This window comes from Oncorhynchus masou, unplaced genomic scaffold (assembly GCF_036934945.1).
Source record: "Oncorhynchus masou masou isolate Uvic2021 unplaced genomic scaffold, UVic_Omas_1.1 unplaced_scaffold_1231, whole genome shotgun sequence".
Taxonomy (NCBI): Eukaryota; Metazoa; Chordata; class Actinopteri; order Salmoniformes; family Salmonidae; genus Oncorhynchus; species Oncorhynchus masou.
Genome location: NW_027002116.1, coordinates 57,501 through 73,243, shown reverse-complemented (window position 1 = coordinate 73,243; position 15,743 = coordinate 57,501). Strand labels below are relative to the sequence as shown.

At 45.0% G+C, this 15,743-nt stretch overlaps 1 protein-coding gene across 1 annotated transcript in view; it reads right to left on the bottom strand.

Annotated features, from left to right (window-relative positions):
• The window catches only part of LOC135529999 (protein tweety homolog 2-like), an 84,727-nt gene that overhangs the window by 14,052 nt on the left and 54,932 nt on the right, over window positions 1–15,743 (bottom strand). The window contains 4 exon segments of the mRNA XM_064958390.1: window positions 551–620; window positions 13,163–13,235; window positions 15,424–15,460; window positions 15,463–15,518. Coding sequence (XP_064814462.1) covers window positions 551–620; window positions 13,163–13,235; window positions 15,424–15,460; window positions 15,463–15,518 — 236 coding nt within the window.

The window sequence follows — 15,743 nt, the reverse complement described above, 5'->3', positions numbered from 1 at the left end:
GTTCTATCTGACCAGTGATTCTGTCTGACCAGTGGTTCTATCTGGCCAGTGGTTCTATCGACCAGTGGTTATATCTGGCCAGTGGTTCTATCTGACCAGTGGTTCTATCTGGCCAGTGGTTCTATCTGACCAGTGATTCTATCTGACCAGTGGTTCTATCTGACCAGTGATTCTATCTGACCAGTGGTTCTATCTGGCCAGTGGTTCTATCTGACCAGTGATTCAGTCTGACCAGTGGTTCTATCTGACCAGTGGTTCTATCTGACCAGTGGTTCTATCTGACCAGTGATTCTATCTGACCAGTGGTTCTGTCTGACCAGTGATTCTGTCTGACCAGTGATTCTGTCTGACCAGTGATTCTGTCTGACCAGTGATTCTGTCTGACCAGTGATTCTGTCTGACCAGTGATTCTGTCTGACCAGTGATTCTGTCTGACCAGTGGTTCTGTCTGACCAGTGTGAGCCAGTGTGGACTGTGAAGATAACTCGTATAAATCCCTGTGTTAGTCTGTTATTAGTCAAACTTAAACTTGAACTTGAAGGTACTTCACCTGCACTGAGGAACTCCTTGGTCCTGTTTGCTATGAACTTGTCTGGAGACACACAGAAGTCACTGGTGCCCTGAAGAGGAAACAAGATAATATACTGTCAGAAGTCTCTGGTGCCCTGAAGGGGAAACAAGATAATATACTGTCAGAAGTCACTGGTGCCCTGAAGGGGAAACAAGATAATATACTGTCAGAAGTCACTGATGCCCTGAAGGGGAAACAAGATAATATACTGTCAGAAGTCTCTGGTGCCCTGAAGGGGAAACATGATAATATACTGTCAGAAGTCTCTGGTGCCCTGAAGGGGAAACATGATAATATACTGTCAGAAGTTACTGGTGCCCTGAAGGGGAAACAAGATAATATACTGTCAGAAGTCACTGGTGCCCTGAAGGGGAAACAAGATAATATACTGTCAGAAGTCACTGGTGCCCTGAAGGGGAAACAAGATAATATACTGTCAGAAGTCACTGATGCCCTGAAGGGGAAACAAGATAATATACTGTCAGAAGTCACTGGTGCCCTGAAGGGGAAACAAGATAATATACTGTCAGAAGTCACTGGTGCCCTGAAGGGGAAACAAGATAATATACTGTCAGAAGTCACTGGTGCCCTGAAGGGGAAACATGATAATATACTGTCAGAAGTCACTGGTGCCCTGAAGGGGAAACAAGATAATATACTGTCAGAAGTCTCTGGTGACCTGAAGGGGAAACAAGATAATATACTGTCAGAAGTCTCTGGTGCCCTGAAGGGGAAACAAGATAATATACTGTCAGAAGTCTCTGGTGCCCTGAAGGAAAACAAGATAATATACTGTCAGAAGTCTCCGGTGCCCTGAAGGGAAAACAAGATAATATACTGTCAGAAGTCACTGGTGCCCTGAAGGGGAAACAAGATAATATACTGTCAGAAGTCACTGGTGCCCTGAAGGGGAAACAAGATAATATACTGTCAGAAGTCACTGGTGCCCTGAAGGGGAAACAAGATAATATACTGTCAGAAGTTACTGGTGCCCTGAAGGGGAAACAAGATAATATACTGTCAGAAGTCACTGATGCCCTGAAGGGGAAACAAGATAATATACTGTCAGAAGTCTCTGGTGCCCTGAAGGGGAAACAAGATAATATACTGTCAGAAGTCACTGGTGCCCTGAAGGGGAAACAAGATAATATACTGTCAGAAGTCACTGGTGCCCTGAAGGGAAACAAGATAATATACTGTCAGAAGTCACTGGTGCCCTGAAGGGGAAACAAGATAATATACTGTCAGACGTCTCTGGTGCCCTGAAGGGGAAACATGATAATATACTGTCAGAAGTCACTGGTGCCCTGAAGGGGAAACAAGATAATATACTGTCAGAAGTCACTGGTGCCCTGAAGGGGAAACAAGATAATATACTGTCAGAAGTCATTTGTGCCCTGAAGGGAAACAAGATAATATACTGTCAGAAGTCTCTGGTGCCCTGAAGGGGAAACATGATAATATACTGTCAGAGGTCACTGGTGCCCTGAAGGGGAAACAAGATAATATACTGTCAGAAGTCTCTGGTGCCCTGAAGGGAAAACAAGATAATATACTGTCAGAAGTCTCTGGTGCCCTGAAGGGGAAACAAGATAATATACTGTCAGAAGTCTCTGGTGCCCTGAAGGGGAAACAAGATAATATACTGTCAGAAGTCACTGGTGCCCTGAAGGGGAAACAAGATACTATACTGTCAGAAGTCACTGGTGCCCTGAAGGGGAAACAAGATAATATACTGTCAGAAGTCTCTGGTGCCCTGAAGGGGAAACAAGATAATATACTGTCAGAAGTCACTGGTGCCCTGAAGGGGAAACAAGATAATATACTGTCAGAAGTCACTGATGCCCTGAAGGGGAAACAAGATAATATACTGTCAGAAGTCACTGGTGCCCTGAAGGGGAAACAAGATAATATACTGTCAGAAGTCTCTGGTGCCCTGAAGGGGAAACATGATAATATACTGTCAGAAGTTACTGGTGCCCTGAAGGGGAAACAAGATAATATACTGTCAGAAGTCACTGGTGCCCTGAAGGGGAAACAAGATAATATACTGTCAGAAGTCACTGGTGCCCTGAAGGGGAAACAAGATAATATACTGTCAGAAGTCACTGATGCCCTGAAGGGGAAACAAGATAATATACTGTCAGAAGTCACTGGTGCCCTGAAGGGGAAACAAGATAATATACTGTCAGAAGTCACTGGTGCCCTGAAGGGGAAACAAGATAATATACTGTCAGAAGTCACTGGTGCCCTGAAGGGGAAACAAGATAATATACTGTCAGAAGTCACTGGTGCCCTGAAGGGAAACAAGATAATATACTGTCAGAAGTCACTGGTGCCCTGAAGGGAAACAAGATAATATACTGTCAGAAGTCTCTGGTGCCCTGAAGGGGAAACAAGATAATATACTGTCAGAAGTCACTGGTGCCCTGAAGGGGAAACAAGATAATATACTGTCAGAAGTCACTGATGCCCTGAAGGGGAAACAAGATAATATACTGTCAGAAGTCACTGGTGCCCTGAAGGGGAAACAAGATAATATACTGTCAGAAGTCTCTGGTGCCCTGAAGGGGAAACATGATACTATACTGTCAGAAGTCACTGGTGCCCTGAAGGGGAAACAAGATAATATACTGTCAGAAGTCTCTGGTGCCCTGAAGGGGAAACAAGATAATATACTGTCAGAAGTCACTGGTGCCCTGAAGGGGAAACAAGATAATATACTGTCAGAAGTCACTGATGCCCTGAAGGGGAAACAAGATAATATACTGTCAGAAGTCACTGGTGCCCTGAAGGGGAAACAAGATAATATACTGTCAGAAGTCTCTGGTGCCCTGAAGGGGAAACATGATAATATACTGTCAGAAGTTACTGGTGCCCTGAAGGGGAAACAAGATAATATACTGTCAGAAGTCACTGGTGCCCTGAAGGGGAAACAAGATAATATACTGTCAGAAGTCACTGGTGCCCTGAAGGGGAAACAAGATAATATACTGTCAGAAGTCACTGATGCCCTGAAGGGGAAACAAGATAATATAATGTCAGAAGTCACTGGTGCCCTGAAGGGGAAACAAGATAATATACTGTCAGAAGTCACTGGTGCCCTGAAGGGGAAACAAGATAATATACTGTCAGAAGTCTCTGGTGCCCTGAAGGGAAAACAAGATAATATACTGTCAGAAGTCACTGGTGCCCTGAAGGGGAAACATGATAATATACTGTCAGAAGTTACTGGTGCCCTGAAGGGGAAACAAGATAATATACTGTCAGAAGTCACTGGTGCCCTGAAGGGGAAACAAGATAATATACTGTCAGAAGTCTCTGGTGCCCTGAAGGGGAAACAAGATAATATACTGTCAGAAGTCTCTGGTGCCCTGAAGGGGAAACAAGATAATATACTGTCAGAAGTCACTGGTGCCCTGAAGGGGAAACAAGATAATATACTGTCAGAAGTCACTGATGCCCTGAAGGGGAAACAAGATAATATACTGTCAGAAGTCACTGGTGCCCTGAAGGGGAAACAAGATAATATACTGTCAGAAGTCTCTGGTGCCCTGAAGGGGAAACATGATACTATACTGTCAGAAGTCACTGGTGCCCTGAAGGGGAAACAAGATAATATACTGTCAGAAGTCTCTGGTGCCCTGAAGGGGAAACAAGATAATATACTGTCAGAAGTCACTGGTGCCCTGAAGGGGAAACAAGATAATATACTGTCAGAAGTCACTGATGCCCTGAAGGGGAAACAAGATAATATACTGTCAGAAGTCACTGGTGCCCTGAAGGGGAAACAAGATAATATACTGTCAGAAGTCTCTGGTGCCCTGAAGGGAAACATGATAATATACTGTCAGAAGTTACTGGTGCCCTGAAGGGGAAACAAGATAATATACTGTCAGAAGTCACTGGTGCCCTGAAGGGGAAACAAGATAATATACTGTCAGAAGTCACTGGTGCCCTGAAGGGGAAACAAGATAATATACTGTCAGAAGTCACTGATGCCCTGAAGGGGAAACAAGATAATATACTGTCAGAAGTCACTGGTGCCCTGAAGGGAAACAAGATAATATACTGTCAGAAGTCACTGGTGCCCTGAAGGGGAAACAAGATAATATACTGTCAGAAGTCACTGGTGCCCTGAAGGGGAAACATGATAATATACTGTCAGAAGTCACTGGTGCCCTGAAGGGGAAACAAGATAATATACTGTCAGAAGTCACTGATGCCCTGAAGGGGAAACAAGATAATATACTGTCAGAAGTCACTGGTGCCCTGAAGGGGAAACAAGATAATATACTGTCAGAAGTCACTGGTGCCCTGAAGGGAAACAAGATAATATACTGTCAGAAGTCACTGGTGCCCTGAAGGGGAAACATGATAATATACTGTCAGAAGTCACTGGTGCCCTGAAGGGGAAACAAGATAATATACTGTCAGAAGTCTCTGGTGACCTGAAGGGGAAACAAGATAATATACTGTCAGAAGTCTCTGGTGCCCTGAAGGGGAAACAAGATAATATACTGTCAGAAGTCTCTGGTGCCCTGAAGGGAAAACAAGATAATATACTGTCAGAAGTCTCTGGTGCCCTGAAGGGGAAACAAGATAATATACTGTCAGAAGTCACTGGTGCCCTGAAGGGGAAACAAGATAATATACTGTCAGAAGTCACTGGTGCCCTGAAGGGGAAACAAGATAATATACTGTCAGAAGTTACTGGTGCCCTGAAGGGGAAACAAGATAACATACTGTCAGAAGTCACTGATGCCCTGAAGGGGAAACAAGATAATATACTGTCAGAAGTCTCTGGTGCCCTGAAGGGAAACAAGATAATATACTGTCAGAAGTCACTGGTGCCCTGAAGGGGAAACAAGATAATATACTGTCAGAAGTCACTGGTGCCCTGAAGGGGAAACAAGATAATATACTGTCAGAAGTCACTGGTGCCCTGAAGGGGAAACAAGATAATATACTGTCAGAAGTCTCTGGTGCCCTGAAGGGGAAACATGATAATATACTGTCAGAAGTCACTGGTGCCCTGAAGGGGAAACAAGATAATATACTGTCAGAAGTCACTGGTGCCCTGAAGGGGAAACAAGATAATATACTGTCAGAAGTCATTTGTGCCCTGAAGGGGAAACAAGATAATATACTGTCAGAAGTCTCTGGTGCCCTGAAGGGGAAACATGATAATATACTGTCAGAGGTCACTGGTGCCCTGAAGGGGAAACAAGATAATATACTGTCAGAAGTCTCTGGTGCCCTGAAGGGAAAACAAGATAATATACTGTCAGAAGTCTCTGGTGCCCTGAAGGGAAACAAGATAATATACTGTCAGAAGTCTCTGGTGCCCTGAAGGGGAAACAAGATAATATACTGTCAGAAGTCACTGGTGCCCTGAAGGGGAAACAAGATACTATACTGTCAGAAGTCACTGGTGCCCTGAAGGGGAAACAAGATAATATACTGTCAGAAGTCTCTGGTGCCCTGAAGGAAACAAGATAATATACTGTCAGAAGTCACTGGTGCCCTGAAGGGGAAACAAGATAATATACTGTCAGAAGTCACTGGTGCCCTGAAGGGAAACATGATAATATACTGTCAGAAGTCTCTGGTGCCCTGAAGGGGAAACAAGATAATATACTGTCAGAAGTCTCTGGTGCCCTGAAGGGGAAACAAGATAATATACTGTCAGAAGTCACTGGTGCCCTGAAGGGGAAACAAGATAATATACTGTCAGAAGTCACTGGTGCCCTGAAGGGGAAACATGATAATATACTGTCAGAAGTCTCTGGTGCCCTGAAGGGGAAACAAGATAATATACTGTCAGAAGTCACTGGTGCCCTGAAGGGGAAACAAGATAATATACTGTCAGAAGTCACTGATGCCCTGAAGGGGAAACAAGATAATATACTGTCAGAAGTCACTGGTGCCCTGAAGGGGAAACAAGATAATATACTGTCAGAAGTCACTGGTGCCCTGAAGGGGAAACAAGATAATATACTGTCAGAAGTCACTGGTGCCCTGAAGGGGAAACATGATAATATACTGTCAGAAGTCACTGGTGCCCTGAAGGGAAACAAGATAATATACTGTCAGAAGTCACTGATGCCCTGAAGGGGAAACAAGATAATATACTGTCAGAAGTCACTGGTGCCCTGAAGGGGAAACAAGATAATATACTGTCAGAAGTCACTGGTGCCCTGAAGGGGAAACAAGATAATATACTGTCAGAAGTCACTGGTGCCCTGAAGGGGAAACATGATAATATACTGTCAGAAGTCACTGGTGCCCTGAAGGGAAACAAGATAATATACTGTCAGAAGTCTCTGGTGACCTGAAGGGAAACAAGATAATATACTGTCAGAAGTCTCTGGTGCCCTGAAGGGGAAACAAGATAATATACTGTCAGAAGTCTCTGGTGCCCTGAAGGAAAACAAGATAATATACTGTCAGAAGTCTCTGGTGCCCTGAAGGGGAAACAAGATAATATACTGTCAGAAGTCACTGGTGCCCTGAAGGGGAAACAAGATAATATACTGTCAGAAGTCACTGGTGCCCTGAAGGGGAAACAAGATAATATACTGTCAGAAGTTACTGGTGCCCTGAAGGGGAAACAAGATAACATACTGTCAGAAGTCACTGATGCCCTGAAGGGGAAACAAGATAATATACTGTCAGAAGTCTCTGGTGCCCTGAAGGGGAAACAAGATAATATACTGTCAGAAGTCACTGGTGCCCTGAAGGGGAAACAAGATAATATACTGTCAGAAGTCACTGGTGCCCTGAAGGGAAACAAGATAATATACTGTCAGAAGTCACTGGTGCCCTGAAGGGGAAACAAGATAATATACTGTCAGAAGTCTCTGGTGCCCTGAAGGGGAAACATGATAATATACTGTCAGAAGTCACTGGTGCCCTGAAGGGGAAACAAGATAATATACTGTCAGAAGTCACTGGTGCCCTGAAGGGAAACAAGATAATATACTGTCAGAAGTCATTTGTGCCCTGAAGGGGAAACAAGATAATATACTGTCAGAAGTCTCTGGTGCCCTGAAGGGGAAACATGATAATATACTGTCAGAGGTCACTGGTGCCCTGAAGGGGAAACAAGATAATATACTGTCAGAAGTCTCTGGTGCCCTGAAGGGAAAACAAGATAATATACTGTCAGAAGTCTCTGGTGCCCTGAAGGGGAAACAAGATAATATACTGTCAGAAGTCTCTGGTGCCCTGAAGGGGAAACAAGATAATATACTGTCAGAAGTCACTGGTGCCCTGAAGGGGAAACAAGATACTATACTGTCAGAAGTCACTGGTGCCCTGAAGGGGAAACAAGATAATATACTGTCAGAAGTCTCTGGTGCCCTGAAGGGAAACAAGATAATATACTGTCAGAAGTCACTGGTGCCCTGAAGGGGAAACAAGATAATATACTGTCAGAAGTCACTGGTGCCCTGAAGGGGAAACATGATAATATACTGTCAGAAGTCTCTGGTGCCCTGAAGGGGAAACAAGATAATATACTGTCAGAAGTCTCTGGTGCCCTGAAGGGGAAACATGATAATATACTGTCAGAAGTCACTGGTGCCCTGAAGGGGAAACAAGATAATATACTGTCAGAAGTCTCTGGTGCCCTGAAGGGGAAACAAGATAATATACTGTCAGAAGTTACTGGTGCCCTGAAGGGGAAACAAGATACTATACTGTCAGAAGTCACCGGTGCCCTGAAGGGGAAACAAGATAATATACTGTCAGAAGTTACTGGTGCCCTGAAGGGGAAACAAGATAATATACTGTCAGAAGTCACTGGTGCCCTGAAGGGAAACAAGATAATATACTGTCAGAAGTCACTGGTGCCCTGAAGGGGAAACAAGATAATATACTGTCAGAAGTCACTGGTGCCCTGAAGGGGAAACATGATAATATACTGTCAGAAGTTACTGGTGCCCTGAAGGGGAAACAAGATAATATACTGTCAGAAGTCACTGGTGCCCTGAAGGGAAACATGATAATATACTGTCAGAAGTCACTGGTGCCCTGAAGGGGAAACATGATAATATACTGTCAGAAGTCACTGGTGCCCTGAAGAGGAAACAAGATAATATACTGTCAGAAGTCTCTGGTGCCCTGAAGGGGAAACAAGATAATATACTGTCAGAAGTCTCTGGTGCCCTGAAGGGGAAACATGATAATATACTGTCAGAAGTCACTGGTGCCCTGAAGGGAAACAAGATAATATACTGTCAGAAGTCTCTGGTGCCCTGAAGGGGAAACAAGATAATATACTGTCAGAAGTCACTGGTGCCCTGAAGGGGAAACAAGATAATATACTGTCAGAAGTTACTGGTGCCCTGAAGGGGAAACAAGATAATATACTGTCAGAAGTCACCCGGTGCCCTGAATGGGAAACAAGATAATATACTGTCAGAAGTCTCTGGTGCCCTGAAGGGGAAACAAGATAATATACTGTCAGAAGTCACTGATGCCCTGAAGGGGAAACAAGATAATATACTGTCAGAAGTTACTGGTGCCCTGAAGGGGAAACAAGATAATATACTGTCAGAAGTCTCTGGTGCCCTGAAGGGAAAACAAGATAATATACTGTCAGAAGTCTCTGGCGCCCTGAAGGGGAAACAAGATAATATACTGTCAGAAGTCACTGGTGCCCTGAAGGGGAAACAAGATAATATACTGTCAGAAGTCACTGTCAGAAGTCACTGCCCTGAAGGGGAAACAAGATAATATACTGTCAGAAGTCACTGGTGCCCTGAAGGGGAAACAAGATAATATACTGTCAGAAGTCTCTGGTGCCCTGAAGGGAAACAAGATAATACCCTACTGTGCAGTGTTCTGTCTGACCAGTGTAGCCAGTCGAAATGGACTGTGATAACTTACAGAACAAGATAGTCTGTTACCCGTCATAACTTAAACTTGAACTCAAATCCCCTTCCACAGAATCTCCTTGGTCCTGTTCTGTGAACTTGTTGGAGACACACAGATGTCACTGGTGCCCTGAAGAGAAACATAATAATATACTGTCAAAGTAACATCAACTGAAGGGGACACAAGAGGGTTATACTGTCAGAAGTCACTGGTGCCCTGAAGGGGAAACTGTGATAATATAGCAGAAGTCCTGGTGCCCTGAAGGGGATAACAAGATAATATGACTGTCAGAAGTCACTGGTGCCCTGAATGTCAACAAGATAATATACTGTCAGAAGTCACTGGTGCCCTGAAGTTGGGAAACAAGATTATACTGTCAGAAGTCCTGGTGCCCTGAAGGGGAAACAATGATAATATTGTCAGAAGTCACAGTGGTGCCCTGAAGGGGAAACAAGATAATATACTGTCAGAAGTCACTGATGCCCTGAAGGGGTGACCTCAAGATAATATATGTCCCCAAGGAACAATAATCTGGGCCCTGAAGGGGAAACATGATAATATACTGTCAGAAGTTTGGTGCCCTGAAGGGGAAACAAGATAATATACTGTCAGATAGTCAATTACTGCCCTGAAGGGGAAAAAGATAATATACTGTCAGGAAGTCACTGATGCCCTGAAGGAGGAAACAAGATAATATACTGTTTGAGGAGGAGGGGAGGATACATGGTGCCCTGAAGGAAACAAGATACATTTCTGGTGCCAGGAATAACAATGATCTGGGTTGACAAGATAATATACTGTCAGGAGTCAGGAGGAGGGAAACAAGATCTGGGTTGAGAGGAGTCACTGGTGCCCTGAAGGGGAAACAAGATAATATACTGTCAGAAGTGATCTGGTTTGAAGGGAGGAGGAAGATAATATACTGGGTTGAGAGGAGTCACTGGCCCTGAAGGAAACAAGAACAATGATCTGGTGCCCTGAAGGGAGGAGGAGGATAATGATCTGTCAGAAGTTGGAGCCCTGAAGGAGGAAACAATAATCTGGGTTGAGGAGAAGTCTCTGAGCCCTGAAGGAGGAAACAATAATCTACTGTCAGAAGTCAGGTGCCCTGAGGGGAAACAAGATAATATACTGTCAGAAGTCACTGGTTGGAAGGAGGAGGAACAAGATAATCTGTTGAGGACTGGTGGAAGGGGAAACAATAATCTGGGTTGTGCAGGAGGAGTCAACTCCATTCGAAATGGACAGTGATCTGGGAGGAGAACAAAGAAAATTGAGGATCTGTTTAAACACTTCAGACTCAAATCCCTTCCCAGAATCTCAATGACTGTTCTGTTTTATTAGACAGTCGATGGAGGCTGAACAGAAAATAACATATTGTCAAAGTAAATCAACTACAGATCACACAAGAGGGTTGTTAGTAACAAGGAGTCTACACGATCTTTAACCTGTGCTGAAAGTAGAGGAACCAACCATGGCATCCAGTCTGTGTGTGTGTGTGTGTGTGAGTGTGTGTGTGTGTCTGTGTGTGTGTGTGATGTGTGTGTGTGTGTTCTGACTGTTGTGTGTACTGTGTGGTGGGTTAGTGCTATCCTCATGACCCTAACATCCCAACCCTAACCCTAACCTTAACCCTTACCTCAACCATTTCACATTTCAACTTTCTGGGGTGACCTCAGAGTTAGATGTCCCAGGAACCCAGATAGCAAGGGCCGTGCATGCGTGGCGTGTTTGTGATGGAGAGGGGAGAGAACCTGTTGATGTGCATGCATAAGCAATTACTGGCAAGCCCAAAAGACTCCCCATACACATAGAAATACAATGACATGTCTAGAAGTTTAGAGGAACAATAGTCATGATCTATTGACATTATATTTCTATGACCAAATATTTCTCTCCCTCACTTATTGTTGGGAGAGGAGGAGTTGAGGAGGAGCAATGATCTGGGTTGAGGAGGAGGAGGAACAATGATCTGGGTTGAGGAGGAAGGCCTGCCAGGAGGAACAATGATCTGGTTTGAGGAGGAGGAGGAGGAGGAACAATGATCTGGTTTGAGGAGGAAGAGGAGGAACAATGATCTGGGTTGAGGAGGAGGAGGAGAGGACAATGATCTGGTTTGAGGAGGAGGAGAGGAGGAACAATGATCTGGTTTGAGGAGGAAAGGGAGGAACAGTGATCTGGTTTGAGGAGGAGGAGGAACAATGATCTGGTTTGAGGAGGAGGAGGAGGAGGAGGAGGAGGAGGAACAATGATCTGGGTTGAGGAGGAGGAACAATGATCTGGGTTGAGGAGGAGGAACAATGATCTGGTTTGAGGAGGAGGAGGAACAATGATCTGGTTTGAGGAGGAGGAGGAACAATGATCTGGTTTGAGGAGGAGGAGGAACAATGATCTGGTTCGAGGAGGAGGAGGAACAATGATCTGGGTTGAGGAGGAGGAGGAGGAGGAACAATGATCTGGGTTGAGGAGGAGGAGGAGGAACAATGATCTGGTTTGAGGAGGAGGAGGAGGAACAGTGATCTGGGTTGAGGAGGAGGAGGAACAATGATCTGGTTGATAAACTGGTCAGTGATGTCAACACGGTATGCATTACTGTAATTCTGACTGTTGTTGTGATACTGTTGCAGGGTATTTTCTGGTCAAATAAATGTAGACTCATGATTTCCTCGGTATGCATCCTGTAATTCTGACTGTTGTTGTGATACTCCCTCCCTCCCTCCCTCAAATAAATGTAGACTCCCTCCCTCCCTCCCCCTCCCTCCCCTCCCTCCCTCCCTCCCTCCCTCCCTCCCTCCTCCCTCCTGCGTTAGAAGCACAGCTGCCCAGCCTCTGGATAATCCTAGTCCCATCATGCTGGCTCCTCTCTGGGATGGAGGGAGGGGGAGAGGGATCCTGAATGGCCCTGTTATTAACAAAGTCTGCCCCATTAAACATCTCATTCCAAAATCATGGCCATTAATATGGAGTTGGTCCCCTCAGCTTCCACTCTTCTGGGAAGACTTTCCACTAGATGTTGAAACATTGCTGTGGGGACTACACTTCAGCCACAAGAGCAATAGTGAGGTCGGGCAATGATGTTGGGTGATTGGGCCTGGCTCACAGTCTGTGTTCCAATTCATCCCAAAGGTGTTCTATGGAGTTGAGGTCAGGCTCGATGCAAGCCAGTCATGTTCTTCCAGCTTGTTTGGCCTAACACTTTGTGGCTGAGCCGTTGTTGCTCCTAGACGTTTCCACTTCACAATAACAGCACTTACAGTTGACCAGGGCAGTGCTAGCAGGGCAGACATTTAATCAACTGACTTGGAGGAAAGGTATCATCCTATGACGGTGTCACATTGACAGTCACTGAGCTCTTCATTAAATCCATTCTACTGCCAATGTTTGTATATGGTGTATGGATGTGTGCTCGACTTGATATACCTGTCAGCAATGGGTGTGGCAGAACTACCTGAATACACTCATTTGAAAGGGTGTCCACATACTTTTGCATAGATAGTGTATGTGTAGGACAGGTCATAGCTTGGTTGTTATCTGGCCAGATAATCAGATTATAACCAGTGGAAGACGTAAAAAAAACTATAATTTTGCAATCAGAACACAACCTGACCATGACATCACAAAAGACATAAAGACGTAAGAATGAGATCACTTGAATCAGTTTTTTAATTTGAGCATGTTTGGCGATGACGGGACAGAACAGACACTCACCACGGCAGTAGCAGTGCCTGCTCCTAGTGATGCCCAGCTCAGGACCAGAGATATCACCCCAAACACCATGATCCTGAAACAGAGAGAGAGAGAGAGAGAGAGAGAGAGAGAGAGAGAGAGAGAGAGAGAGAGAGAGAGAAAGAGAGAGAGAAACAGGGAGAGGTAGAGAGAGAGAGAGAGAAACAGGGAGAGGTAGAGAGAGAGAGAGAGAAACAGGGAGAGGTAGAGAGAGAGAGAGGGAGAGGTAGAGAGAGAGAGGTAGAGAGAGAGAGGGGAAGAGAGAAAGAGGTAAAGAGAGAAAGAGAGAAACAGGGAGAGGTATAGAGAGAGAGAGAGAAAGAGAAAGAGAGAACAGGGAGAGGTAGAGAGAGAGAAAGAGAAACAGGGAGAGGTAGAGAGAGAGAAAGAGAGAAACAGGGAGAGGTAGAGAGAAACAGGGAGAGGAAGAGAGAGAGAGAAAGAGGAGAGAGGTAGAGAGAGAGGAAAGAAACAGAGAGGTAAAGAGAGGGAGAGGTAAAGAGAGACAGAAAGAGAGAAAGAGGGAAGGTAGGGAGAGTAGAGAGAGAGAAGAGAGAAACAGGGAGAGGTAGAGAGAGAAAAGAGAGAAACAGGGAGAGGTAGAGAGAGACAGAAAGAGAGAAACAGGGAGAGGTAGAGAGAGACAGAAAGAGAGAAACAGGGAGAGGTAGAGAGAGAGAAAGAGAGAAACAGGGAGAGGTAGGGAGAGAGAGAAAGAGAAACAGGGAGAGGTAGAGAGAGAGACAGAAAGAGAGAAACAGGGAGAGGTAGAGAGAGAGAAAGAGAGAAACAGGGAGAGGTAGAGAGAGAGAAAGAAAGTGAAACAGGGAGAGGTAGAGAGAGTGAGAAACAGAAAGAAAAACAGGGAGAGGTAGAGAGAGAGAAAAGAGAAAACAGGGAGAGGTAGAGAGAAAGAGAAAACAGGGAGAGGTAGAGAGAGAAAAGAGAGAAACAGGGAGAGGTAGAGAGAGATAGAAAGAGATAGGGAGAGGTAGAGAGAGAAACAGGGAGAGGTAGAGAGAGAGAAAGAGAGAAACAGGGAGAGGTAGAGAGAAACAGGGAGAGGTAGAGATAGAGAGAGAAAGAGAGAAACAGGGAGAGGTAGAGAGAGAGAGAAAGAGAGAGAAACAGGGAGAGGTAGAGAGATAGAGAGAGAAACAGAGAGAAACAGGGAGAGGTAGAAAACAGGGAGAGGTAGAGAGAGAAAGAGGGAAACAGGGAGAGGTAGAGAGAGAGAGAGAGAGAACAGGAGAGAGAGAGAGAGAGAGAAAGAGAGAGAAACAGGGAGAGGTAGAGAGAGAAAAGAGAAATAGGGAGAGGTAGAGAGAGAGAGATAGAAAGAGAGAAACAGGGAGAGGTAGAGAGAGAGAGATAGAAAGAGAAACAGGGAGAGGTAGAGAGAGAAAGAGAAACAGGGAGAGGTAGAGAGAGAAAGAGAGAAACAGGGAGAGGTAGAGAGAGAGAAAGAGAAAACAGGGAGAGGTAGAGAGAGATAGAAAGAGAAACAGGGAGAGGTAGAGAGAGAGAGAGAGAGAGAGTGAGAGAAAGAGAGAAACAGGGAGAGGTAGAGACAGAAGACAGCAGCAGAAAGATAAATAGAGTGAGTAAGAAAACAAAGGGCCCCCAGATGGTTGTTAAAAGGCTGGGGATGGTTTCAGCTCATATCTCTCCTCTGGTCGTCTTACAGCAGCAGCAGTAGAGTGGCTGAAAGCTCTTGATAATGAGTTAAGGGTATAGTAGTGCACATCCTGGAGAGCAGGCCGGTCGATAGACATTAGTGGACACCATCAGAGAGAAGACAAGAAGGCTTCAACATCACTGATACAGTCAGACACAGACATATTAAAGGGGGATGAGATATGAGGATAATTACTGGGATGTTGTTGACTTGTTTAAACTTCGCTGCTGGACACAGATATTGAATAGTGTTGTTTAAACTTCGCATATTTTTGTGTCCATTGTCCAGAGGGGGTAAGAAACCACCTCTACAGTAACTTACTGTATGTGGTTGGTAGTCACCTCAGAACTACAGTAACTTACTGTATGTGGTTGGTAGTCACCTCAGAACTACAGTAACTTACTGTATGTGGTTGGTAGTCACCTCAGAACTACAGTAACTTACTGTACGTGGTTGGTAGTCGTCTCAGGGGAGATGGGTGATGAGATAACATGTGTTAGTGTGTTTGTGTTTATCCTTTTATCCTGTCCATGTCTGCTGATCAGAGTGGGTACCAGTTACTTACATGGTGAGTAGCCACCGGGACTGCTTTGCCACCCCAGACAGGCCACCAGGCATATAACCAGGTCTAGGATCAGCAGTAGCAGGTATGTCAGCCACCTAGAGAACAGAGAGGGCACAGTGTTACAGGTCTAGGATCAGCAGTAGCAGGTATGTCAGCCACCTGGAGAACAGAGAGGGCACAGTGTTACAGGTCTAGGATCAGCAGTAGCAGGTATGTCAACCACCTAGAGAACAGAGAGGGCACAGTGTTACAGGTCTAGGATCAGCAGTAGCAGGTATGTCAGCCACCTAGAGAACAGAGAGGGCACAGTGTTACAGGTC